The sequence below is a fragment of the Cyrtonyx montezumae genome, unplaced genomic scaffold, assembly GCF_038088225.1.
Source record: "Cyrtonyx montezumae isolate F1298 unplaced genomic scaffold, pur_monq_1.0 scaffold_33, whole genome shotgun sequence".
In the NCBI taxonomy this organism is placed as follows: domain Eukaryota; kingdom Metazoa; phylum Chordata; class Aves; order Galliformes; family Odontophoridae; genus Cyrtonyx; species Cyrtonyx montezumae.
The window spans coordinates 1,779,271-1,807,069 of NW_027072038.1; the positions used below are offsets into that span (position 1 = coordinate 1,779,271).

The 27,799-nt window shown below is 39.1% G+C and overlaps 1 protein-coding gene across 3 annotated transcripts in view; it reads left to right on the forward strand.

The window, feature by feature from the left end:
* SLC23A2 (solute carrier family 23 member 2) overlaps positions 1–27,591 on the forward strand; it is a 49,061-nt gene extending 21,470 nt beyond the window's left edge. For all 3 annotated transcript variants that reach the window (XM_065745143.1, XM_065745144.1, XM_065745145.1), the window contains 14 exons: positions 549–647; positions 5,868–5,984; positions 7,157–7,314; positions 12,903–12,991; positions 13,986–14,056; positions 15,225–15,406; positions 18,481–18,601; positions 19,288–19,444; positions 20,757–20,904; positions 21,586–21,691; positions 24,100–24,229; positions 24,368–24,505; positions 25,223–25,318; positions 25,895–27,591. In XM_065745143.1, coding sequence (XP_065601215.1) covers positions 549–647; positions 5,868–5,984; positions 7,157–7,314; positions 12,903–12,991; positions 13,986–14,056; positions 15,225–15,406; positions 18,481–18,601; positions 19,288–19,444; positions 20,757–20,904; positions 21,586–21,691; positions 24,100–24,229; positions 24,368–24,505; positions 25,223–25,318; positions 25,895–26,127 — 1,845 coding nt within the window. In that variant the 3' untranslated portion in view covers positions 26,128–27,591. The remainder of the gene's footprint in view (positions 1–548; positions 648–5,867; positions 5,985–7,156; positions 7,315–12,902; positions 12,992–13,985; positions 14,057–15,224; positions 15,407–18,480; positions 18,602–19,287; positions 19,445–20,756; positions 20,905–21,585; positions 21,692–24,099; positions 24,230–24,367; positions 24,506–25,222; positions 25,319–25,894) is intronic.
* Positions 27,592–27,799: the final 208 nt, after the last annotated feature.

Sequence of the window (27,799 nt, forward strand, 5' to 3'; positions counted from 1 at the left end):
GGTGAATAGTGCTTTGTTGTAATTGTGTCACACAGAACCTGTCCATCCGTAAGTAGTTAGTAAGACCTCTTTTGCCACTTGTTACTGTTTATATATAAACATGGCCAATTATGTTGTCTATAGTTATTTCCCATGTGTGCTCCAAAGCAAGACGTGCAATTCCCCAGGCAGTTTGTGATTAGAACAATTGGTGGTAATACTGCAGAGCACACCAGCCCCCATGAGGAGCATACCCTATGTTCCTTGCCTGAGAGCAGCAGGCAGCAGTAAGGAAACAGCTGTCGATCACCTTTTACTTAATTAGATTTTCATTACGTTTTTCCTGTCTAGACTTCAAAGAGCTGTATGAGATGCCTTTCAAATTGGTGTGTTTCTAGACATGCTGTTAGAGAAATGATCTCTTCTCATGTGTGTTACCTTTTCTGACAAAATGTCAAAGGCACTTGTTAAGTGCAAGCCAGGGGAGGGAAATGGCTGACGTGAACTGTTGATGCAGAGGAAAGAAATGTTTATTTTAGCACCTTTTTGTGCTTTGCTTTATTTTTAAGGTTGTGATTAATGGTGGAGCAACATCGAGTGGTGATCAGGATACAGAAGACACAGAGCTGATGGCCATCTATACTACAGAAAATGGCATAGCAGAAAAGGTATTTAGTTGTTTCCTTTTGTACAAGAACTCATTCTTGCTTTTTTTAGTGCTGTTATTTGTTCACATTAGTTTCCCTTAGCTGTGAGATTTTCTTTCTTTAATGTGCTGATTTGCAGATCCAGGTCGGGTCTGGAGGAGTTTTGTCCTTGTGATTCTTCTGGTCACACATTTCGATTGCAGAAGTTGGAGAATGACTCAGCATATGTTAGAAGCGGTTAATACACTATGACCTGCTGCCTAATTTCATCATAGGCAGTTTTTGCATGTCTTCATTTCCATTGGCCTTTTTACATGATTTCCCTGCTAAGATCCTTTTCTTTTGTTCTTAAATTCTTAATTTTTCCAGTACTTAGTCAGATAAACTAGTGGGGTTGAGCACCTTTGGGGGTGATATCTTTCCCAGTCTCTTCCAAGCACCAACCTCAAACTTAATTTTCTCACAGGTTGGGAAACTGCTGATTATTATTTCGTAACAGCCTTTATGAGTGAAGATGAAGTAATTCATGAGGACCCTTGCAGATTTTTCCTTAGGACAGCAGTAGTTGTCTATTTGGAGACCAGTTTGGTTGTGACTTTTCAGCTTTCTTCTTCTATCTCTTGTCAATCCTGTTTAATAACAGTCTTGCAAACAGAGACAGTATGAATCGACTGGACCTCTATTTAGAGGAAGATGATGACAGGAAATATGAAAAGCACTTTTTTCTTAAGTGTTTATTTTCTAATTGTCTCTGTGGTTAAGCATTATTTCAGAGAAGCCTCAATTTGGCAGGTTTTTTTTTTTTATGTCTGAACTGAAAGAAGAGGAAAAACTTCCTTAGGTCCTCATAAGAGAGCTTCTGAACATTTGTTTATCTGATTCTGTAGCTTATTCTAGGACGAGGATGATCTTAAATAGCGTAGTTAGTCTTTGAACTCAGACATCAAAATTCACTTTAAAATGTACCCCAAGCAGGTAATTATGATGTCAGTCTCACCATGTTATGTTTCAGAAGAATATATGGATGCTGCAGCATGCATTGGATGTGCTGTCATACACATGTTCTCTACTCAGAAATTTGTCTCTCATAAATTCTTATTACTATCTTGGTCCGGCTGATGTTACAGTGTTCACATCTTCTCTTCCTTGCAGTTCTCACCTTTCTCATGGTCCTTCCCAATTATACTTCATAATGAAGTCTTTGTGTCTTCATCTTGGAGTATTGTTTTTCCTTGATTTTTTTTTAGTTTGTTGTGTGTTATTACCCAACATTTTTACTCTGCTTTTATCTGTCTTGTTCTTTTTCCAGCTCATACTTACTCTATTTTTTTTCAGTTATGTTGTCCCACCTGTGTCCAGTTAAAAATTCAGAAAATGAATTAATTTCTGATGAATATCTCATACAAAAAGGTGCAGCTTATTCCTGGCAGTTCCCTAAAGCATAATAGTATGGCACATGTGGCAAGCATTGGCGTGTAGTCAGTGTATGAAACCAGTAGGCACATGCTTGATAAATGAAATAGCCAGTGACTACCCAGTGACTTATCACCTGGTTAGCCACTCCTCGCCTTAGTTGTTAGGTCTTGATGTCTCTTATGTCCACTCCCTTTAGCTATTACCACTAAAGTTCTGATAAAGTTAAAAGTTTCCTTGTTCAAAGCAGAGTAAATCTGGATTTTTGAAGTGTGGAGGAGTTTCCAGAGTGCTTTCTGTCCCATTGCTTTGCTGTTTGGGATGGACACTGCTGTGACATTTCTGGTGTCAAGTTAGAAAAGTTTTGTTGTAAGGGACCTATGAAATTATTATGTCTGACTGCCTGAGTGTTTCAGGGCCAACCAGAAGTTAAAGTGAACTGAGATCATTGTCCAAATGCCTCTTGAACACAGGCATGGGAGTCAGCCACCTCTCTAAGAACCCTGTTCCAGTGTTTGGACCACCCTCACAGTTAGGGAACTTTTCCTTAGACCTAGTCTGAGCCTCCCCTAGTGCAGATCTGTGCTGTTCCCATGTGCCTTGCTTATTACGAGGGAGAAGAGCCTGGCCCCTGCTCATTTCCCTTCCTTGGGAAGTTGCAGAGAGCAATGAGATCACCTCTGAGACTTCTTCAAACTAGACAGTGTCTCATCACAGAGCGTGCCCTCTGGTCTTTTTATTAGTTCATTGATCTCCTCTAGACACGTTCTAGGAATTAACATCCTTTCTATATTGTGGAACTGACAGTACTCAAGGCGCGACTGCACCTGTGCTGTATATAGCAGAAAAATCATCTCCTTTGACCAGTTGGCCATGCTGTGTTTAATACTCTGTTGATGATTGTAAAGTTGGCTACCTCAGTCAGCAAGGATCTTCCCAGGCTTCCAGCAGCTTTGGTTAGTTGTTGGTTATTAGGTGTAACGTTCACTAATTCAATTCCTTCAGCACTCTGGAGTGAGTCCTGTTATACCCCATGGACTTCAGTCTCTGTCTTTAATATTAAAAAAAAACAGATATTACTTTCTTCTGCCTTTTCCACATCTTCGCTTGTTGGGTGAATGGCTTCACCAGTACGAGTCCAGTGTTTTTCCATAGACCTCCTCTTGCTGTCGACATACTTAAAGCCTTTTTTGTTGCCTGACAGCACAATGGCCACTGTCAACTTCAGCTGAACTTCAGCTTTTCTCGTTTTCTTCCTGCAGGTGCAGACTGCAGCTCTGTAATCACCCCTTGAAACCTGACCTTGTTTCCAGAGATCATATATTTTTTTGCCCTTGTTCCAGGAGGAGTTCCCTGTTCAAGCAGACTGATCTTACGCCCTGCTTGCATAACTTGGAGCACAATGGGATTGCCTGCTCCTGGGCTTACAAATGCAGTTATTGAAAATCAACCAGCTCTCACAGATTCCCAGGATACTGTGTTAAAATGCTTTTGTTAGAAGAGCTAGAGAGTTTGCTCTTGGAAGCTGAAAGTTGTTGCCAGTAATCAGTATGTCTGAAGAGTTTTATGTAAAGCAGTTGGCTTGTTTCTAAGCCAATTGCCTGCTGGTCTTTTTCTTCTTTGCAGTCAAATGTAGGCACATGTGTAATAAGAAATGAAAAGCTCTAGAAAGACTAGTGAACTTTCAGGATACACAGGTAGAAACAGGTCATAGTTTCTGATTTCAATTGCCCTAAGAGGAACGGGAATATCCAGTTGGTTAGGTGGGCAGGTGGCAGTAGTACCTGATAGAACCTCATCAGCCATTTGAGCAAAAATGAATGCCTCTTTGGGTGGCTTCAGCGAGCTGGTGCTGATGTGATTCATGAAACAAGCAGATGTTTTCTGCTGATCCTTCTCTATTCCTACCTCATGGGTGGATTTTATAACTGTTCTTACTCTTCCCTCGTGACCTGTGCCTCTTTGAAAGTGTGTGTGACAGTCCTCTTGTTGAATAAGTAACAGTACCTCTGGTGAGCAAAGTTCTCAGGTGGTGCATATATTTCAGTGAAGCAGAAGGGAGGGGAGGCAATTATATAATTATATATTATATAAAAATACATGCTTGCTCACATGTATGTGTATTTATTAGGGAAAGCTTCGCTGTGCTGCTTTATAATTATAGAAATGTATCACAGGATCTTCTCAGGGTGAATCAGGCGTTTTTCAGTGACTTTTATCAGCTTCCAAATCTTTCTGCTTGTCTTTGTGGCTCAGCCACTTTGTGCCATACCTTGGTTTTATGCATACTTAGGGTGACATGGGGATATACACGTTTTTTTTCCAAAGTTCCCGGAAGAGAAGAGACATACACAGGTGTACAGCTGCTCCGCTCTCTCCCTTAAGGTTGAGGTGAAGCTTTGAAACTCAACTTCATAACTTCTTTATTACAGTTTTAGAGAACTCAGTGAAGGGAGCAGTCTTTCACTTTTTGGTCATTGAAAAAATGACGTGGATGCTGCAGGCTGGTAAATTAACAGTTGTACTTACTGAGCTGTTCAGGACCTGCACCTTTAATCCTGGTGTGCAGAGTGCTTAGTGCTCAATGCTATTTAAGCATCTCCTGAAATCATTTTCTTCTGTATTTCATATTCTACTGTAATAACCTTAGTCCTTCCTTAGCAGTATGATCATTCACACTCTCTGAATTTAAATTGATGTTAATTACCCAGTGCTAGATAAAAGGGAAACACTTTAGGTCCATTTCGCTTCCCTGACCTTGTAGATGGTAAACAAAGTGGAGATTATCTAAGAATTATCTATGTATGTGTTGTTATTTTTGAAGAAGTAAAGACCATATGAAGTGAAGTCACAAGTCTGGCAAACCTGCTGGCCTGTTTTGTAAGGCTGCTTCACGTGAGATCGAGTTCAAGTATGGATTAGGTCACAACAGTAGTTATATAATGTAGTTTGTGGATAGCTGATCTGAAACGATGAAGTCTGATATTTCCTCCTTCTTTTGTTGTTGATACTTAAGCTCTGAATTGTTTGCATTTTGATTCTCAGGAACTGAAAAACAGAGATATTCCACCTACTTGTAAAGAAGAAATGGTTGTGCTGAATCTTGTTTTAATAGAATATATGTGGGTATTTTAAAGCCTGGGTAGATGTGATCAGTGTTCTGTTAGCTGTCTGTGAATGAGGGCCTGCACAAGGCCTGAGTGTGATGTCACTTAAATTCCTGTAGGTTTGCAGTTTGGCTAATACAAATTGACCTTGTACATATTCAATTACAACAATCAGGACTTTTTTCATGTATTCTTGAAAGTGGAGTGGGGAAAAAAAGGTATATCTAAAAAATGGTTAACCCAGACTCAAATTAGTTAAGAATTAAACTGGGAAGCAGCTTCCATGCTGCCGTAATGAGGAACTTCCTTGCCTGTGATTTAGGTCTCTTAGCAAAGGTAGCTATTTTACTTTGCAGATAGTGCTCTTTTACTTAGTTCCAAATCTTCATTTTTTCTTTCTTTCTTTTTATATATTGTATTTTGGGGCACCATTTGACTGCCAGATTGGTTGCACTGGAAATGAACTAAACAGGAAATGGTTTTTAAATGTGATTTGTTCCGTACAGTTTCTGTAGCCACAGTTGAAGATGAGCTCATTGCCAAAGGTAGAAGGTTTCTGTAAACACGACATACAGATGTTGCTTAGGGATTATTATATCAAAAGTGTATCCTAGTGTTTGGGAATTGCCTGATAGTTCAAACTCAGATTATTCCTATGTCATATTAACCTGTGTTGTGTTTTATGTCCTCCTCCACCTTTCTACCCTCCCCCATTTGATAGAGTTCTTTGGCAGAGACTCTGGACAGCACTGGCAGTTTAGATGCTCAGAGAACTGATATGATTTACACTATTGAAGATGTTCCTCCTTGGTATCTCTGCATATTTTTGGGGTTACAGGTATGTTTCAAAGCAGCTATTTTTTTTCCTCTGGATTTTTTTAAAGCATTTTTAGCACTTTCTGTGTATGTGATAATTTGATTCTTCCCACATTCTCACACGTTTGAAAAGCTGTTAAGATATTTTCTTCTGAAGTTGATCACACAGTAAGTTCACTATGTTAATAATGACCTATATTACTGCTGGCTTATTTATTTGTGAGATTCACTTAAATATTTATTATTCTAAGCTGTTGTTAGGTAGGAAATAAGTGAGCAAAGACAGTGCGAGGCTTCAGAAACTGATACTTGATACCTCTAGAATTAATGATAAGGGGAGGTAATTGTTTACTGCTGAAATGTTGAATATTAACTTGATACTGTAGTGGTTTCTGTTCTGCAAACTTGATAGAACCATCCTGCAGTAATTACCTGCAGACCTAGTAATGAGCAGGGTGGGGAAATTCTGTCACTGCTCTTGGATCGAGTGTGTGTGCATCTTGCAGATAGGACTGTAGTGGTGAGCTGGACCATACTGCTTGCCCAGCCACTCACTTATGTGAAGAACACCTCTTTTCATCTTGCTTTCTTCTTGAATGGTAATAAAATCTATCCCACAGGAATGCTGAGAATTTGTTAATATCTGTAAAGTATGTTGAGATCTCCAAACAAATAATATTCGAAAACATCTTTTATACTTCTGCCTTTTCTTCAAGGGCAGGCAGTTCTGTAGGGAATACAGTGACACCTATTTCTTTGCTTTACATATTTAGATTGGGAATTAATGTGTACCTAGGTTCTGCTACTTGGGAGCTTATCTGCATCCTAGTGTATGTGTTTTAAATTCATTTGTAAGCTAATGGTTTTACACGTGGTTGAAAATGAATGGAGTTGTTTCTCTGCTTTTCTGATTTGAAAGCTGTTTTCAGCAGTTACCTAAATACCTCCTCATCAAGAACAGTAGCCATGCAGCTATGTAAATAACAGTGATTATTAGCAGTAGTTTAGTGGTAGCTTAATACAGAAGTAAATACTTGAAGAAATGCTTTAGAACCAAGAAATGAGTGTTTTGATAGATAATGCAAAAAAAATATCCAGTGGAAAGAAAAGAAAAAAAAAGGTCATTAATTTTTATATATTTAAGTTTAAGTCTGCTGAATTGACACATTTGTTTTTTGTTGTTGTTGTTCACAGCACTATTTAACGTGTTTCAGTGGAACTATAGCAGTTCCCTTTTTGCTAGCTGATGCCATGTGTGTTGGATTTGACCAGTGGGCCACCAGCCAGTTGATTGGGACCATTTTCTTCTGTGTGGGCATCACTACATTGTTACAAACAACTTTTGGGTGCAGGTGAGATATGGGACTTGTTTCCAGTTGTGAAGATGGTGATTGTAAGACTTTCCAGGAGGTAGGTAGAGATACAAGAAACAGTCTTTTTTCCAGAGGAAAAACACTAAACACAAGACAGCAGTTCACATATAGGACATATATTAAAAGCTTTGGAAAACTTATCCTAATAGAAGTTAGATCTGGAATCAGAGAAGATATTTCATGGGTTAGAAAATTTAGCATATAGAAAAGGAACAAAAAAAATAAGAGAGAAATCTGTGAGAACAGAAGGTAGAAGTGTTTCTGATGAGGAGTAAAAATTCATATGCCTTTGTAAAGAGGAATTAATTCTGATATTTTCCTTAGTTTGTTTTAATGATGTTTTGTTTTACCAACATCTGAGTTAGGGTTAGTCCTAGAGCAAATCGTCTGTTCCCATGAAGTGCTTGCCAGATTAAAAGAGTAGAGTTTTTGGAGTTGTGCCACAGGCTAATCATAGTCAAAGCTAATGTGTCAACATCCAGCTCTGGTATCTTAGCATGTAGTTGACTTTGAGTAAAGCAACAACAAGTGTAACTTATTCCTGAAGTTGATTCAAGATTTCAGATCTTGTTTTCCTCCAGAAATGAAAGTTACAACAATCAGTGCTGGAAAAAGGGCGTGTGTGACTTTTCACTCTTTGAACTGAGTACCTCTGGTAACAACCAGACTTACAATAAGCAAATTACTTTTGTAAGTCACTTTGAGTTGCGAGTAATGATCCTTCATTGAGTTGGGAATGTGCTCATTAGTGTAGCCTTGTGGGTATGCCTGAACTCCCCCTCTAGGAGAATGCAAGAGACCAATTCAGGTGCTAGTAAATATGTGGGAAAATCTCACCTTGGTTAGAACAGCATGTTTTAATAACATAAAGCTGAAAGTTTTTCAAATGCCTGTTCTACAGTAAACCCTGCAGAGAGAGGTGTTATTTCTACAAAGTTATTTCTGCATCTTCTTGAATAAACCAAGAAGGGTAAGTGAAAGCAGAAGAAAAGTGCATACTGCATGAGTATGCTCTCGTATGGTTACATGAGTGATTCATGGGTCATTTAGTTCAGTTTAAGAACAATGCAAAGTTGAAATCCTACATTCCATAGAGGATGGACAAAGCTTCTCACGTTTGAAAAGATTTATCTAAGAAACAGAATCTTTGGGTGGAAAAGTCACCTCAGTAGGGTGTAGAAATAAAGCCCGTTGTATATTTAGATCAGTTTCTGTCCAACGCTTTCTCAAGTATTTCAGCTTTTCCAATGTAATCTTTAGTTGAGGTTTTAGTTAGAAAAGATACATTGCTTGCATACTTTCTTGTCCTTTGTCTTTGAAAAGGAATCGTTGCTTTATTTTTATTACATTTTGTTAAATGCAGAAAATCATTTTGTATTTTTTTAATGGAAAGCTCATTCTGATGACAAAGCAGAATAATTGAAACTGTTGAAAGAGAACAATTTCTTTCCCCAGTGTATTTTTTTTTAATTTTTTGGTCAAGACTAATCATATTTTCTTCCTGGTTGGCTCTTTGTGCTTATAAGTTAGCTCACTTTAGCTGTAATCATATTCTCAAGTACCACGTATGAAAGGAAGCAGAGGAGCAGTGTTCTGTGCCTTTTGGTATTCTGAACCTGATTGACCTCACTTATGTTAGGGATTTTATTTTCCCCACTCCGATTTGTGCTTTGTGTAGGAAATGCAGAGATTGTTGACCTAATTAGAATGTAAGGTCTTTTGTTTTTCATCTTTGAGTGTCCGCTGCCTGGGTTTATTGAAGTTGAAAATCTCCATATTTTCTAGACAAGTGCAGAGTTATGAATGGATATTAATGCAAAAGGGATCTTGGTTTTCCTGTGCACCGAGCTGCTTTCTTCTTCTGCCTCAGATTTATCAGAAGAAGCTTACTTTTTTATATATCCTGAGACTGGTATGTCTTCACAGATCTCAAGCTTGTCATCTTTCTTTTTTTCCCCTAACTAATCTTGGGCTTCCTGTCCTTATTACTTGCTGTAGAGTGATTTGTGGCTCTTTCAAAAACAGGTGTGGTCCCATCAGTTCGAAATGCTCTGTTTCTCCCTTATAATGTAGTTTTCCCTCTGTGGTTTTCCTTTTCAGTGCCCTTTTCACTTGCCCTGCAAAAGACATATTTATAAACAGAAGAGGTAATTGTGCTTGGGTCTTCTCTTTAAGAAGAAAATTCCAGTGGCTGAATGTTTTGTAATGATTTAACATGTGATTCTGGTTTTATAGAAGGGTGGGGCTGAGATAAAGCAGCAACGTTCACTAAATGAGATTTTCAAGTATTTATTGGCAAGCCTGACAATTGTAAAGTATTTCAGCAAATAAAGCTAGCATGGTTTCAGAAGGACAAATTCCATGGTTTGAAGGTTCATTTGGCTCCATTATGAGTAAGAGTTGTGGTCAGTCGGGTACCCATACTAATTTTTAGGAATTCTAGCTATTTATTAGATTTCCTAATACGTCAAAAGATTTGGCAAGGATTCAGAGCAGCTAATATGACTGAGACAGTCACATACAGCTTTAATATACCTAAGCATTCTAGGGTTATTGCTGTGCCCATCACTACATTGTCTAAACATTCCTACATCTGTGTGAAATGTTGATTTAATGAAGAAGCTCCCAAATGACTTCATAAATAGCTCCATCTTCACAAGGGCTGGTGCCAGAGCTGAGCTACTTAACCATATAACCATGATATTCCAATACCAGTCTGGTGGTACTTAGCTATTAATGAATGCCTGGATTAGCAGTGGGAAAACTTCCATAAAACACGTTCCAAACTACCACTGTCTCTCTAGAAGATGCTAATTGTGGTTGGTTGATTTGGGGTAATGTTTTAAAAAATGGTAGAGGAATATAGAGACTGTTATTTTCTGCTTAGAAAAAAGCACAGCATTTTGAGCTCACTAGTCCTTCTGGTACATATTTTGAATTAACCATCTCATATGATGATTTAGCAGATAGCAAAGCAAGATGTGCTAAGACTGTATTATGCAATATGTAACGTTATCCAGGTGAATAGTCTAGGTCTACAGAGATTAATTGGGTAGAGTAAAAATACCAACATGTTTTGAAAAGCAGCAAACGGCCCCAGTTTTGACAAAACAGCTGAAGTTATGAATAGTCTGGCAAAAGATGAGGGAAGAAACTCCACAGCATGAATATCTGGGTGAAGAATGGGCTGGCTGGCCAGGCTCAGAGTCATAATGGAGTTCAGTCCAGTTGGAGTTTGGTCACCTGTGATGTTCCCCATGGCTTGTTTCTGGGGTTTAGTCTAATTAATGTTTTTAATCTGTGATCTGGATTAAGGGATCATCAAGACCATCCTCTCTTAAGTCTGTGGACCATAGCAAGCAGGGTGAGACTTTTGATCTGCTTTAAAACAGGAAGAATCTGCAGAGGGTTCCCAATGGGCCGGGTCGCTGGGCTGTGTCCAGTTGTATGACATTCAGTGAAGCCCAGTTCTGGGCTCCCCTGTTTGAGAGAGACAGGAAACTACTGCAAGAATCCAGCAGAGGGCTCTAAAGGTAATTAAGGGCATGGAGCACTTCTGTTACAAGGAAAGACTGAGAGACCTGGGACCGTGTATCTTGAACAAGACTGAGAGGGAATCCTGTCAACATCTACAAATATTAGAGTGGGGATAGCAAGAGGATGGGGCCAGGCTCTCTACAGCTATCTGGAAAAGAAGGCTGTAGAAGGATGGGTGTTGGTCTAATTTCTCAGGTGACGAGTCGTAGGACACAAAGAAATTGACTCAGTTTGTGTCAGAAGAGGTTTAGACTGGATATCAGGAAGAATTTCTTAACAAAAAGAGTGGTTAAGGCATCAGAGCAGACTGCTGAGGGAAGTGGTGGAGTTGCCATCCCTGTGGGTATTGGAGACGTGTGGACGTGGCATTAAGAAGCGTGATTTAGTGGTGGGGCTCATTAGGTCAAGTTGAGGATTGGACTTGATGATCTTGAAGGTCTGTTGCAACCTAAATTATTTTATTATTGTGTGGTTTCATTATCTTTAAAAGGATAATTTTGAGTCTGAATGCCCACAGCAATTTGTGTGTGCTAAGTATGCCAGTGGTGAAGGTTGTGCAAGGTTTCCGAAGGGTATTTTATGTCATAGAAAACTCACAATCCAGACTTGTCTCAGTGTGACTGACTTCATCACTGGAGAATGTTCTTGCAATGTGCGTTTACAAAATCATTATGCAGGGACAGAGCACTGTGTAGGTGGGACAGAGCAGTAACAGCTTGTTAAGAGGTATTACATGTTAGGCCATGGGCACCAGCTTGCTCAGTTTGCCCAGTGAACCTTGAAAAATGAGGTGAATCATTCACTCATAGCTACCACTGTTTCTTCCCCCAAAGCTTTGATTTTTGCTAGGGTAACGTAAAATGAAATTGTGTGAAGGTCAGTTGTCCTCCAGTGGCTCATGTATTTCATCATGATTGACTTTCTAATGCAGCTCTCAAAGTTTGCAGCAGATAGGTCGACTTGTTAGAAAGGAGTTTGAGCCATGAGCAGTCTGTAATAAATAGTTCATCTGGTCTGACTTCCTGCCTGTGAACTTCTACGGTTGCTGTTAGTAGCATGCTTCTGTTTCGATCTTTCCACTGTTAAGCATGTTGTTGGGTTATTTTCCCTTGTACCTTTTTGATCTTAATCTGAATCTGCTGCAGTCAGTTTTTGTTCCTTTACCAATACTTGTACTGGATTAACTTGACTGTCTGTAAAACAGCCATAAATGCAGTTCGGTAACTAGAGCTGCATGAGCAACTGTTTCACGTGTTATATTTGAGATCTGCTATTAAAGAGTTACAATCCATTGGTATTTATAGGATAGTTCAAAGTGCATCTTCTTTGTAGTGAAGTAATGTCTGGATATTTGTAATGCTGTGCATGCTACAGTACATTCAGTAAACACATAGTTGGTGCTGGTGGATGCTCTTCAGATATTAAACCTTTTGGGAAGTGTAAACACGACGACTAAGAATGTAGTCTTGAAATTCTTGCAACATTTGTATTTGTTGTCAGTTAGCCACCAGGTACATCTAATCAACACTTAGCAACCTAATTGGTGTTTACACATACACTTAAAGATGAATCTGTAAATGACTGCATTTCAAGTCATGCAGTGGGATGGTACTGTGTGTGCAGGCTGCTTACCTCCATCAGGAGGCTTTTTAATGTTGTGAGACTGTGAGAGCTGCGTGTTCAGCACCCTGACTGCTGCTTAAATCAGAGCTTGCATCCTTAGCCTTGTTTTGATACTGAGTCAAAAGCTTAAAGCAGTGTCTGGTACCTGTGGCTGGCATCCAGTGATTATCTGTTACAGGCATCACGTTGGCTTCACACACATAGCATCTTCTGATAGATCTTTGTTTTGTGATATCTTAGTATTTCTATGTTTGTTCTTTTCAAGAAGTTCTTACGTTTCACGTTTGTAGTAAGGGTCTGATGAAGGATGGTTTTCAGGATGAGTAAGCACCTAACTGCAACTGATAGCTTGACAAAGTGCCATGATGTGGAATAACATCAGTGTCTCTTCTTTCACTTTCCACCAGGTTACCCCTGTTCCAGGCGAGTGCTTTTGCATTCTTAGCACCTGCTAGAGCAATACTCTCCCTGGAGAAGTGGAAATGTAATAATACAGGTAACTGTCATTTATGCTTGTTCCCATTTATGTGACAAACGACCCAGATGTCATATAGAGCAACTGCTGAACCTTTTGATACGGAAACTGCAAGTAATGAGCAGGGAATATAGAGAATGAACTCCTTTTACAAGGTTAAAACCTCACTTTGAAAGATTACTAAAAGTTCCCCCGTGGATTTTTAGTTTTCATTCCTTTATGTCCATGTCTGATCTACTTGTTTTATAGGTGAGTTAAATAGAAGATGCAAAATGTAAGAGAGCCATTAGGGGGGAAACTGAAGGCCTTGTAAACGTGTGTTTGTTAGGGTTAACATCCAGTTATAACTTCTGCTTTGAGAAGTATTTAAATCCTTCAATACTGAGAAGATTAAGCTACTGGAAAAGAGCACATGGACTTCAGTGCCCACCATGTAAAGGCATACTATAGTATACTTCACTTCTCACAGCTGTGTCAGATACTTTCATATGTCAAAATGTGCCACTATCCTGATATATACCTTGCTGAAAGAAAATACTGTCTGATAACATTTGATTGCAAAAGCAATTTTTCCACTACTTGAGCTTTTCAGAAAGGACCTTTGCTGCATCTTGCTCTTGAACCTTTTAGCCTCCAGATATTGTCAGATGGGGCTGTTACCACGGGTCAGTTCATTCATCTAGTGTCTTAAATTGGCAAACAACAAACATTGGAGCGCTTCCTTGATTCCCAGTGTGCAACTGAGTAATTGTCCATTCATTTGTTTGAGTGGGAAAAGATCTTTAAAAGGCCTTTACTTCTGAAAGTCACAGTTTTTTTTCTACTTCAGTACACTGGGTAAAATTAGTGGGTTAGCTCTTGGGAAATGTTAACAAGATTTGTAGCACTGCAGAAGGTTTTTCTATGTAAATCAAAGTCCTTTTGTTAAGCTGTGTCTAAGGAGAAGTTTTTTTATTAAACGATGGCAGACTGACTGAGGAGTAATACCTGTGTTTTCTTTCCTTCTTTTGGTAAGATATAACAGTTACAAATGGAACAACAGAACTGCTTCATACTGAGCACATCTGGTATCCCAGAATACGAGAGGTAATGTAGGAGTAACCTTTTGCTGTTTATCTGTCTGATTTCAGTTAAGTTTCTCATTTAACCATCTGTGTGTTCTCATCTTTTAAGTTGCTGATCTCTTCTTTCACTGCAGTTTCATTTGAATATATCCCTTTACTCATTCTATGGAAGTCTTAATTATTTTTTTTCAACTTATTCACTGCTGAACAGCAAATACAATGAGTTAGTTGCCACGTTCCAAAAGATATGCAGTAAAATGCACAAATGAGATGAATACTGTTCTTGTAACACTTGCAATTTGTGCTCACCATCAGCAGCTCAACATACCATCAGCTGCTAGCAGACCACTTGCCTGCTGTCACTCTGGTCAGTAGGCAGTACCATGGAAGGTAAAATGCAGTTTGCAAATGTGTTCATCCCCAGGTGTTTGAAGTTGGAGACTTCTGATAAGACCTTGATCCTCCCAAAAGGCTTGCTGAAATATATCAGACTCCTTCTCCACTTGCAGCATTGCAATCTGAACTGCATCATTTTCTGCAGAGCCCACAGTGAGGGTTGTGCCCAGGCATCCCACTAGAGTGATAGATAGCGTAGTCCAAATCAAGGCGTGTGTCATGGAATTTATCTCCCATCCCGTTGCTTTGGGCTGCAAACTTTTTCTTAATTAAAAACAACCCCTCTCTCTTCCCCATGTTCAAACCATAGCTACATCCTGCCAAGAGCCCTGCAGCCAAGAGGGCTGACAGTCTCCTGAGACCACAACGCTGCTCTATACCAGCTTCTAAGGAGCACTTGTGAACAATGCAGCATACACTGCCCCTAGGAGCTAGGAGCATCACCTCCGTGGCGCCACCAACCCTTGCCGGCTCGATCTGAGAGCTTAAAGGTTAGCCTGGAACCCAGGTCTCCTGTCTGACAGTGTGATGTGCTATCCACACAGCTACCAGACTGGCCCACTGGTCTGTTGTGTAATAGTTTTGTGGAGAAAAACCATAAGTGTTATGCTTAAGCAATAAGTCACTTAAACCTAATGAGCTGTTTTATGACCAAAAAAAAAAAAAATTGCTGAGTTCTTCTGTGTCACTGAATTCTTTGAACTGCAGTTTGTAATCCAGAGCAGAAAAAGAAATGTTTTGGTTTTGCTTTAGGATGCAACTGAACTGTCTCTTTCCCATTCTTGTGTGTTCAGATCCAAGGTGCTATTATCATGTCCTCTCTGATAGAAGTGGTGATTGGTTTGCTTGGCCTTCCTGGTGCCCTGCTGCGATACATTGGACCTCTGACCATCACTCCAACTGTTGCTCTCATTGGCCTCTCTGGATTTCAAGCAGCTGGAGAAAGAGCAGGCAAACACTGGGGTATTGCTATGTTGTAAGTACTCAGAGTGTTCTTGTAGACCATTGAGTCCCAGTTGGTAAGTTATCACGGAGATGTTCTGGAGTGCAGTGAAAAGCCTGAGTCTGCTTGGCTGCCAAAGGTAGCACTGCAGTGCTCCCAGCTTGGAGAAGTAGAACATGCAGGAGTCTGGGTTGGATCAATTAGAGAATGAAAACCACAGTGACTCAGGGAGAAGAGGAAGGAGGACTATCTGACAGTGAGGAGTAAAGAACAGAGAATGTTATGAAATGGTAGTTTATCTGGGAGCTATGGATGGAGTCTGTTAATTCAGTGCAAAATTAAAAGCAGCTCTGCAAAAAAACCAGAGACACTGGTGGACAACTTGTAGTTCTTTTTTAATGACGCTTTTGCACGTGTCTTATTTGGCAAGAACAAGCAAATAGCTTTGATAGTAGTTGTCCACTTCTGATTTTTGCTATTTTATTTCTGTATGCCCCCCTAAAAAAATTATATGATTATACAACGCCAGTTGCTGAGGAAACAGATTGGACTTTTAGGATGCATGTGATTTCTTTTTCTCTACAGCTGTTCTTTTTTCTCTTGCTATTATATCCTACCTCTACTTTTCCATCTTCATTTTCATTCCGTGGAAACTCTGAAGTTGATTCTGTGAGTGCTGTTCCAATCTCACGGTGAATTTGGAACTTATGCATTTCAGAGCTAAAATTAAACAGGGATGTGACAGTATTGGAGGGCAGCTGTGGTAGCTTGAGCGTGTCTTGTATTATTCCTTTCTAAATTATAAGAATTCTTTCAGTAACTGAAGCATAAGTAGACTGATTGCTGTTCAGCAGGCAAAAATACTTGGAGAGTGAGTTTCAGGCCATGCTGTGCATATTTCTGGAGGTATAGATGCCAAGGAAACAAACAAAATGTGATTAGAAGTACAAAAGGGAATAGCTGAGAAAAATGAGATGAAGCAAAGACAAAAATTTCCTGTGAGATGCTGTTGATAACCAGCCAAATTGGGATGGAAACCACACTTTAGGGAGCGTGAAATTGGCTGAAGCGTTTGAAATATCCGATGTATAGCAACCAACTTTGTACTGGCTATGGAAGTGGAAGGAATGACTTGATGTGATCAGAGCTCTGAGCTGACACATCTGTTAGCACAGTACTTTGACCATGTAAAGTATTCTGTAAGTGCAGCTTGTGATTAAAGGGGCTGTTAAAATCATTATGTCACATGTTAGCATTGTGGATATTTTTTGCAGTTCTATTATGTTAAGCAGCTGACCCAAAGAAACATTTATTTTTGTGCAAAGCAAATTCTGTGCAAGTTGGGACTGATGCTTTATCAATCATGTGGACCTTTGAGTTGGACGTGGAAACCTGTAATGACAGTTGACATTTTGCAGATGGAAAAATACAGATCAATGTAGGAACAAGTCTAAATACTGCTCAGTCAATAAGTGTTTCTGGCTTCAGCCATTCAAAACGTGTGCTAGGGAGCTGGAAATAACTCCATAGTCATCTAGTGCCACTCAAAAGTAACTTGATTTCTACAAGATACGGTGCTTGAAATGGTCTTGCCTATTGCAGAGGGATAAAATGACCGCATCGCTATCTAGCACAATGGGGTAATATTTGTGTAAGGGCTGTTTGCATTTCTTAGCTGCAGATGTTACTTGACAAGATTTTCAGCCTCCAGAACGACTTTCTGACCTTGCTTGTTCTGTAGGTGACAGTCTGAAACAATTAAACAATAAAACACAACCAGTCTCTAAAAAGGAAAAGCATTCTTGAATTTGTCTGATTTATCAGATAATTGTGTGTCTGGTGAAGAGAAGTTCAGTTTCATTCATGCTATGCATGTATCCTCCTCGCTGTCTTAAATAATGCAGCCCTTCTTTTAAAAGAAAAGAAGAATTCCTGGTAAGTGTCTGTCCTGAGGGCTGGCGTGCTCTTTAGGGAGTGGAGTCCATCATCTTTCTGTAATGGATTTCTGGAGAGATGCCAAAGCATTTCCTGAACGTAAGGGAAAAGGTGTCTTTATCATTGGACTTTAGTCAAGGCTAAAGGCTGTAAGTGACGCCCTTCTGGTGCAGAGCTCTTTGTTCATGGAGGTGGAGGGAGAATGAAGCTCTGTTCTGTTTCATTTGAGCTGAAACTGAGCTTGGATAGGAAAGGGAGGGATGCTTAAATTCCATCTTTTTCTCCTTAATAAATCTGGTGAGAACATAAGCTCATATTGCAGAAAAGCTTTGCTCCTTCAGACAGCTTGACTCTTTCTGTAGCCTTTTTACAGCAAAGTGCTTCTTGGTTACTTCAGAATTGAACAACTCATCTTGGCTTTTTATTTTATATTGCAATTGAGTACTTAATTTAGCCATAGTCTTAAATTATTTCTAACATATGGGGAAGCTTAGCAGGTTTGACATGGAGGAAATGCATAATACTTAACATGTAAAAATATTAATGAGCTGGGTTACTGCTGACCTGCAGTTGTCCAGGATCTTGTTTTTTGGGCCCTGTTCTGTTAGTACAGCTACTCTAGTAAAAGTCATATCCAGTAGATGTTGGGGCTCTTAAGAATTGAGGGCAGATTCTTCCCTGGAACAGTAGTTCTATGCCAATTTTAAGATGCAAAAAATACTATGTACTTTCTTTAGCCTGAGAATGGCCTCCAGATTTCCTTGTCCTTCCTATTTGCCAGCAGTAAGCTTTGTGCTGCAGGTGCAACGCAGAGCTGGACCCACTGACAGATAGAGTTTGAGTCAAAAAGAAAATTGCAGTGCAGCATATCTCTTTGCTAATGGTTTTCTTACCTCTGCAAATCTTACTGTAACCTATCTGATCTATTTTTTTCTTGTTTTCATTTACCTGTTTGCTGCTGGCTGCTGTTAACTTCAGAATACGAATGATGTTGTTTTGGATTATGCAGTAATTACTTAAAATTCTCTCTCTTTGTTTTGTCTAATTTAAAACGTGCACTTAAATTAATCTGAAAGGTTGCCAGGTTTGTGCTGAGAAGGATTTTTAATGTACTGGTGCTAATGACATGTCTTTTTTGTCCCACCCTCCTCCTTTTCTTTTTTCCTTCTCAGGACCATTTTCCTCGTATTGTTGTTTTCTCAGTATGCCAGAAATGTCAAATTTCCTTTACCCATTTACAAATCCAAAAAAGGATGGACAGCATATAGGCTGCAGCTTTTTAAGATGTTCCCTGTAAGTAGCTGAATTTATTCTTCATTGGGCAGAAGTGAACCTGATTTTATGTTTGGGGGCTTTCTTGCTTGATTTTGTTTTTTCATAGTAGTGCAGTAGATTGCAAAGCTGAGATAAAATCTTGAATGTGCTTATGAGAAGCTTAAGTAAATGGCTCATTTACCATAGGAAATAGTCTCATTGTAGTCTTGCCAGATCCCATCCTGGCATCCATGTCCTCGGAGCTGCTGGAGCAATGAAGGTGATGGAGGGAAGGGGTAGAGAAAGACGTATGTTTATGCATGTAGTGAAAGCCTAAACTGAGCCCTTCAAAAAAAAAAAAAGGGATGACAAGATCATTATCTTTTGGTTTTATGAAAGCAGTGCTCTGTTTCCCCACGTGAAAGGCTTCCTTTATTTCTGTTAACGTAGAGACTAATTCGCCAGCTCATGTAAGTGCCCATTTGGAGACTTTTCCATTTGTTAGCAGAGAGAGCAGTCTTATTCTAAAGCTTCTGTAACAGCACTTTCATTAGAGAAAAAAGATCCTCAACAGATCTATTGCAGGATTTACTGCTTCTTCAGATTTAAAATACACTGAAGATTGCACTCAGATGTGTGTGCAGTAAATGCTCTGTGCAGAAACTGGTGATGAATATTGCCGATGATAGTTGATTTTTCAACAGCTTCTTTATCTTCTTTCGCAGATCATTTTAGCTATTTTGGTGTCGTGGTTGCTTTGCTTCATCTTCACCGTGACAGATGTCTTTCCCCCTGACAGTTCAAAGTATGGCTTCTATGCTCGCACGGATGCCCGACGAGGAGTGCTCTTGGTAGCTCCATGGTTCAAGGTTCCTTATCCCTGTAAGTATGTTTGGTTGTAAGGGCTGTTTCAATAGCCTGTCAATATCATTTTAGCTAGATTTTATATAGGTAACTCTTGACTCCTAATAACGTGGATGTGATTGTATATTTAACGTGGGGCTTCAAGTAAATGGTTGATTTATCTCTACTTGTCAGTACTGTGACCAGCTGCAGTTGATGCAAGGATAGATTGTTATGACTTCAGTAGCACTCTACAGGAGTTATTCATTCTCATTGTCAAAGGAATAACTAGTGCATGGAGTTTTTCCATCTTACTGTACTTCCCTGCCCCTGAAGGCAACTGTTGTTGAATTAGCAGAACTGTTAGACAGCTGTTCAGATGTTCTGACTTACAGAATTGGGCTTATGGGCAAACTGGTGGATGCCAGTCAATGCTTATCAAAGTGCAGATGAGCACATAGAAGACAACATAAAATTATTTACATGGCATCTTGGGTGTTCTTATTCTTTTGCCAGCAATCTCTAACACTGTTAAAGGCTTTTCCCTATGATGTGAGATAGAATTGTACAACTGGCTTGTGCTGCTCAGACATCAATAATCATAACAGAAAAATATTCTTCCAGAATAGAGTAATAGAGATTGTTAACAAATGCCACTAAATTGGAATGAAGTGTCTTCACTTTTCTGTGTGCTTTGTTTCTAACCTAATTTGTAGGGAAAAAACTGATCTAAAGCATTACTTGCAAGATGTATAATAGAAGATTTTGGGGAAAGAGGAGGCAGAAAAATTTTCCACCCTGATTAGACCTTCCTTATTTGTGAAGCCTTGTTCTTTCATGTTTTTGTAACTTAAAGTTCCTTTTGTTGCGAGAGACTCTTCTATTTCAATGAGATAAAAGCATCAAGACAATTGCTGGGGAAAAGCTGCCAAGCTTTTCTGCAGGCTTAAATTAATCTTACTTTCCCTTTTACAAGAAGTTAGAATTGGAAGTTTTGTGCAGTGATCATAGCTGGCTGTTGGACGTTGTCTTCACTTGAACTTGTAACCAAAGAATGATTTTTCAGGGGAATAATAATAATAATAAAGAGGCATTTGCCTCACTGATGTGAATTGTTTTTTTTTTCTCCTAGCAGTGGTTCAGATTCTTTCTTTCTGAGCAGGAGGAAAACCCCCAGAAATTATCAAAGCAGTTGGTTAGGTGGTACTCCTTTATTCTAATTGAACTTGCCACGCTGTGTGACTGTGAAGGGAATTTGTTGATTCCATTAAAGAATAATAAATTGCTGTACATTTTGGTATGTAAATTGTTTTATGTGGCATGAGAGATTTCAGTTTTCTTTCCTTCACAGTTCAGTGGGGACTGCCAACAATTTCAGCTGCTGGAGTTATAGGAATGCTTAGTGCCGTTGTTGCTAGCATTATTGAATCAATAGGAGATTACTATGCCTGTGCCAGGTTGTCTTGTGCTCCTCCTCCTCCTATTCATGCGATAAACAGGTATGTCAAAAAAAGAAAAAGGATAGAAAAGAATATCTAGTTCTGTTTTATATATATCCCTTTTTTTTCATTGGGACAAGACAGTGTTGTGTTGTAAGTGTTACACGAGGGCCAGGGATGTGAAATGAAAGGTGGAAGAGCTAAGTTGAACTTTGAGAGAAGGCTGTGGAGAGGCCTCAGAACGAGCAGCATTTCAGTATCTAAAGGGAGGCTATAAGAAGGAAGAGGACAGGCTGTTTAGCAGGGTCTGTTGTGATAGGAAAAGGGGAAATGGTTTCAAACTAGAAGTGGAGGTATTTGGATTGGATATAGGGGAAAAGGTTTTTTTTCTTATTATTAAGTCACTGGCATGAGTTGCCCAGAGAGGTGATGGATGTCCCATCCCTGGAAGGATTTGTTCAGAGTCAGGCTGGACAGGGCTCTGGGCTGTGATCAAGCTGTGGGTGTCCCCATTCATTGCTGGGATGATTCTATGATTTGAATTTACTCATTTTAGGAACGTAGTTATCTGAGACACAGAAAATCAGAACATGTTGATTTTCCAGTTGTATTGGGACTTGACACATTAATTACAGTAATTTGTGTGGGACAAATGCCTTAACAGGCACTGCAGACATAACACACTATCTGAGTGAGTCTACAGTAATGCAAGTTTGACAATTTTCTGTTTGTGAATTACAGAGGAATTTTTATTGAGGGTCTCTCCTGTGTTTTGGATGGAGTATTTGGGACAGGGAACGGATCCACTTCTTCCAGCCCTAACATTGGTGTCTTGGGAATCACAAAGGTATGTTCTTTGCTTTGATGCCATTTTCACATTTTGTATCTACACTTTGTGCAGACAAACTTGATACAGTATTCTAAATTTAAGTGTCAGCTGTTGTCTAATGGAAACTGTTAACTGTACCCTAAATGCCTCCATTGTGATAGGTTTATAAACCACTGTGCACAGTTAAGGGATTACGTTTTTGGGGAGTGTCACTCAGTGTCACTGTGTAAGTGATTGAGGAATTCCTTTGTTTATGTACTGAACTGGATGATTGGTTGAGTGCTCTGCTGAACTGGGAGACCTTGGGCTGCAGATGGATTTGCTTGATGTTGTTAATTTAACCTTGTTAAGAAATATCAGCAAAATCAGTAAGAGCAGTTTACGTTGTAACTGCGTACATCCTGTTGTGTACTTGGCTTGGGAGCTATAAATCTACTTCATGCAAGCAAGATATGGAATGTATGTGCTCCTTTTGAAATAACTCATCCCCCTGACTTAATCCAATATAGATGATGAATTTATCTTCAGCCATATTTTTTTCTTCTACACAAAGGATGGCTCTGTTTGCTTCTGCAGTGGAATATACATACTAATAGCACCATCTGCTGTCTGTATAAGTGCTCCTTTCAGTTGGTGGAAATTTCCTAGAAGAAATTTGCTAGAAAAATCCTGAAAGAAAGGTTTATTCTGTTCTGCTCGTTCATTTGTTCGCTTCATAGTACCATGAATTAACAAGTATGTTTTTTATGAAGAGTCTGCAGGAATGAGCATGTATTTTGTCTTGAAACAGAGAACAGAGTTAAGCACAGTTGGATTTGTTCAGAGAGCGTGATGGAAGAGTTGAATGTGCCTTATCCAGAGTGGCACAGCTGGATGGCTGTGCTCCAGTGTTTTGTCCTGTTTTGCTCTCTGAATATTTGTCCCTAAGAAAATCTTAACAGCTTTGCAACTTCAATTTATATTAGAATTGATTTGTACTACTCAGATATTCTGCTGTTACTTGGAAAAGGCAGTGCTCATGAGCAAAGACTAAATAATTCTAGTGAGCCCATTATACCACTGCAACCCTTGAAAAGGTATATACCTGCCTTGGGATTAGTATTGGTTGCATTTAGAATTTTAAATTTGAGGCTTCAACTGGATGGAAATACTGCAAAGTGTTTGAGGTATACTAGATGAGAGGTGATTGACTAAAACTCGTTTGTTAGGCCAAAATTATAGACAGCTTATGCTGTAATGTCAGCCCCATTCATCACTGAGAAGTTGGTCTGGCTGACCTTTGAAGGTCCCTTCCAACTGAAACAATTCTGTGATTCTATGATACGAGTACATCTTTAAGGTCCCATATCCTTACTCATACTTTCCAATGTAATCTTTTAGTATGTGTACAAGTGCCTTGGAGTAATTACATAGTTTAAGCTAGGTGCTGACCAAGTAGCTTTCAAATCCCCGTTGAAGCTTAATTTATTTGGCTTGTAGAGGCTGATCAGCATCACTATCATGGGGATTTTTCTTTCTTTAAAGCATCTGGCTATTTCATACAGCACGGTACAAGACTAAAGCATTGGTGCTCTTAAGGAAAGGAATATCTTTATTTGCACATAAATAGGGAAAGTTGCAGGGTAACTGTTATTGATTTAACTCATTTAGTTCATTCACGTGATTAACAAATAAATTTTGAGTTCACTTAGAGACATAGTACTCTAATAGAAGGCCTGCAGAGAGCTTTGCTGGAAACTACTGTACCAGTGTAGCTTTTTTATTTTTATTTTTTGTTCCTAGTGGGCCTCTTAAGCAGTTTAACACTATTGAGATGTTGAACATTCAGGTTTATCAATTGCAATTACAACATAACACCAGAGAGCAACTGCCCTGATGTCTGGATGCTTAAAATAGAAAAGGGAAGGAAGTGCAGACATTTGGTTTCAGCATTAGCACAGCCATGATTTGCATGTGAAATGCATTCAGTTTTGATCTCAAAAAGATGTTATAAAATCTCTTGATAATCTGTCTAGAAAGGCTGCATCTCTTTCAAGTGAAACGCATGAAAGATTATTAATATATGTATTGCTGTGTAAAAGGGTTGGCAGTACATGACTTCTTTCTTTTTGCATTACAGCTGGTCTGTTTCTAATCTCTCCTAGTTAGGGTCTGTTTATTTTCTGTATTGTGGATGGGACCATGCCACGTGGTTGTAGTGACTGCAGCAGTTATGGATGGATTTGTTAACATTCATAAAAACAAAATTAAGTTAGCACTGGACTACAGCCATGTTACAGTCCAGTGTGCTTGTAAAGGCTCTGTAGCCTGCAAAAAATAAATGTGGAAGTTGGAATGTGAAAAAGAATAACAAAATGGAAGGCACAAAAGTGGATGAAGTGCAGACTTTTTTCTTCCAGCGTGCTTTCCTTTTTGTTCTCCCACAGGTTGGAAGCCGCAGGGTTATTCAGTATGGAGCAGCCTTCATGCTCTTGCTTGGGATGGTTGGCAAGTTCAGTGCTCTGTTTGCATCACTGCCTGACCCCGTGCTTGGTGCCCTCTTCTGCACTCTCTTTGGTAACGTATGTTTTCTGTTCCTCTGCGTATTCTGTGGCAATACCTTTTTTACTCCAGTGCTGCATTTATGTGTTACTATATTTTTATCATTTTAAGACAAAAAGATTGAAAACTGACACTTGTTCTGTTTTTATTTAGGGATGATTACAGCTGTGGGTCTCTCTAACCTCCAGTTCATAGATTTAAATTCTTCTCGCAACCTGTTTGTACTTGGATTTTCTATTTTCTTTGGACTTGTCCTTCCAAGTTATCTCAAACAGAACCCATTGGTGACAGGTATGTGTTCTTGTTCATATACATGAAGCCAATATCAGGTAAATAAGAAGAAATCCAACTTGTTTTGGGGGCATTAAAAACTATAGGTAAGAAGACAGGTGCATTCAGAGAAAAATTAATTTGGATGTTGAGATTGGGGTTGAGCGTTTCAGTGGGGTACATCTCAAGTTGTCCTGTTTTTCTGGGTAAGAGCAACACCAGGGCACAGTTGCCAGCTGGACTGGAAGAGTGACTGCAAAGGTGAACCTGAGTTGTAAACAGTGTTGAAAGAATAAGTGGAAGTATTGAGGTGGACTTGAAAACTAGGAGTTTGTTTTCATTTTTCAGCTTTTCTTGTCACTCTGGACACGTGTTGAATCTGAATTTTAAAAAACTCAGTTTCTGACTGTTGCTTATGACAGTGTACATCATCAAAGGAAGATGCTGTGGAGGGGCACTGTAATTGATTTTGAAAAGAAAACCTCTTTTTTTTATAGCTGTCAGTTCAGAATTAGATGTAAGAGCATAGCTAACCTTCTTTAGCATGTATAGAAAAGTAGGTCATTCAAGCAAAGAGTTAGATTATGATATTAATACAGTGCTTTCCAGTGGAAAAATCTTGATTGAGCAAATTCCTCACTGAATTTAATAGCAGTTTTCCCTTGTAAATCAATAGAATGTGTGTATGTGTGATTAAAGTTCAAGCACAATATAAATTATTTTTCTTTTCTGTTCTAGGAATAGCAGGCATCGATCAAGTATTAAATGTTCTTCTCACTACAGCCATGTTTGTTGGTGGCTGTGTTGCATTTATTTTGGATAATACCATTCCAGGTCAGTGTGAACTTGCCATTTTATTGCAATCTGAATGATGATAGCACAGCACTTCAAGGAGAGAGACAGGAGATGAGGAAGTGAATGCTGCTGCTTTTGTTGTTTTTTCTATAGCAGGCTACTTCATTCCTGTATGCCTCAGATTTTTTGATAATGCTTTGAACATTTTTCAAGATAAGGTCTCTGTTTTCTTTAGAAATAGAAAATAGACAAGAAAGAATCAAGCCAGAAGACACTACAAATCATAGAATCCTTAGAGTTGGAAGGGGACCTTTAAAGGTCGTCTGGTCCAACTCCCCTGCAATGAAGCAGGGATGTCCACAGAGCCTGGTTTAGGCTTCTTTAAGAAGATAAAGTAAAAATATTTGGAGATTCAAAATATTTCACTTTGAGAGCAAAAATTTGCCTCAAATTCCAGCAGCATAATTTTGTTTTCCAGTGTTTCTATTTCTTGTTCCTAGAAGATTCTTTCAGTGCTTTACTGAACGTGGTGCTTGAGACTTAAGGCTAGCTTTCTCTCTGTTCTTACTCCTAGTATGTGTGTGTACCTATTTATTTTAATGTTTGTACTTCTAGGAAGCCCTGAAGAAAGGGGAATACGGAAATGGAAGAAAGGGGTTGGTAAAGGAAGCAAGTCACTGGAAGGCATGGAAACATATGATTTGCCTTTTGGCATGAACTTCATCAAAAAATACAGGTGTTTCAGCTTCCTGCCCATCAGCCCTACGTTCATGGGTTACACGTGGAAAGGCTTCAGGAAAAGCAGTAACTGCAGGAGTTCAGATGAAGACTCAGAAGCTACAGTATAGCCTTAGTTGAAACTATATTATCTAGTTGTAGTAAAAGATGTATTTGCAGTTTCTTGCTGATTAAGAAGCATTAAAATATATGTTTTGTATATCTGCAGTTAAATTCTGGAACCAGAGCTGAGACAGATTTAAAACAAACAAACAAAAAAAAAGAGGAAAAAAAAAAAAGCTTTCCTGTTGTGGGTGGTGGTAGCCAGATTTAGTGTCTCTGTTGGATTTCTTTTTTTTTTTTTGTCAAAATAGATACCTGCATGCTCAAGTCTGCTTACTTTAAATGGGACTTAGGTTCCTGAAGTTTGCAGGTGCTGCTGAGAATGTTCCTTTTTATGGTGATTTTATTTAAGTCATTGATGCTGGCATTTTTGGCTCACTCGTTGCTGGCAATGTTGGTCATGCCAGAAGATTTGAATCCTGTGAAAAGGAAAAAATAACAGTTCTAATTATGCCTAATTGCATATTATATACTGTTTCTGACCACTGATTTTGCACATTCCATAGTTTCAGGTCCCTGGAAACCAGACTTAGTTTATACTGGCAAATCCTGAGAGTAATTTTCAGATCATTTGATAGTTCAGTCAGATGTCCAGTGTCAAGACAGAAGTTTCCATAAGCTCTTTGCCTGTGAAAACTCTAAATGACTTCTGTTGGCTTCTTGCTTCAGAAAGAGTCACTCATGTCATATCAATTATGCATTTTTAAACTTTTTTCTGCTTGGCTTTTAACCCCATAACTACTGTCCAGGTGTTGGTTTTCTTTAGAGGGACGTACGTGGCTTGAGTTTTATAGAGATGAGAGACTTAACTTCCAGGTGAGACCTGATAACCATTCTGACAGTGAAATGAATGTATGCATCTAGATGTTTCCTGATCAAGAGCTCCAAAAAAGTGGTTCTGAGGGATTAACACCTCTACACACAAGATCAGAATGCAACCAGCATTCACTGATGTAGATCCGTGCAAAATTTTCTTGTTTGGATGTTGAGATCCAGTGCTGCCTGTGAATGGCTTCTGTTGCATTGCCTCTTTATTTTTTCCCCTCTTCATGGGATTACTGTTAAAGCTCTCTACTTCGACAGAGCTGATCTTGAAAGGCAGAGACACTACATTTGATGTCCTCATCCACTGGATGGTTTAACGGGTATTGGGTCCAATCAGGGCACCATTCAGATATTTTTTTTTCTCCTGGAATAGTCTCAGCTCTGCTGTTATGTGAGTGTTCATGCTCATCATGCATTCATAATTAAAAGTTTCATTCATGTTTAATGTTCTTAACTATTGCAAGTTAGTTTTAGACTTCGGTGTGGCCCCAAAAGCATTTTTAAGCTGTGGAGATCATCAGGGAAATGTAGTGTAATGTAATTTCAAGGCCAGTATGCTCTACGGTGCTTGCGTTTTGTATTCCTGGAGAAACATAACAGTAGATCCTGTAACTCACTAATATATTTATCAAGGTTTGACTACTGGATGGGAGCACAGGAACTCTGTTTTCTGAGTCTACTTCCATGTGAATTTGTTATTGGTTATTGAAGCATGGATGGGTTGGGGTGGGGAGGGCAAGGAAGAAGCTTTATGGATCAATACTGAGTAGTGTAGGATTGGAATGATTCCATTGATATCCTTTTTCAGCATGTCATGGCTGTTTCCAGAAACATAAAATAATACTGTTGTGTTTT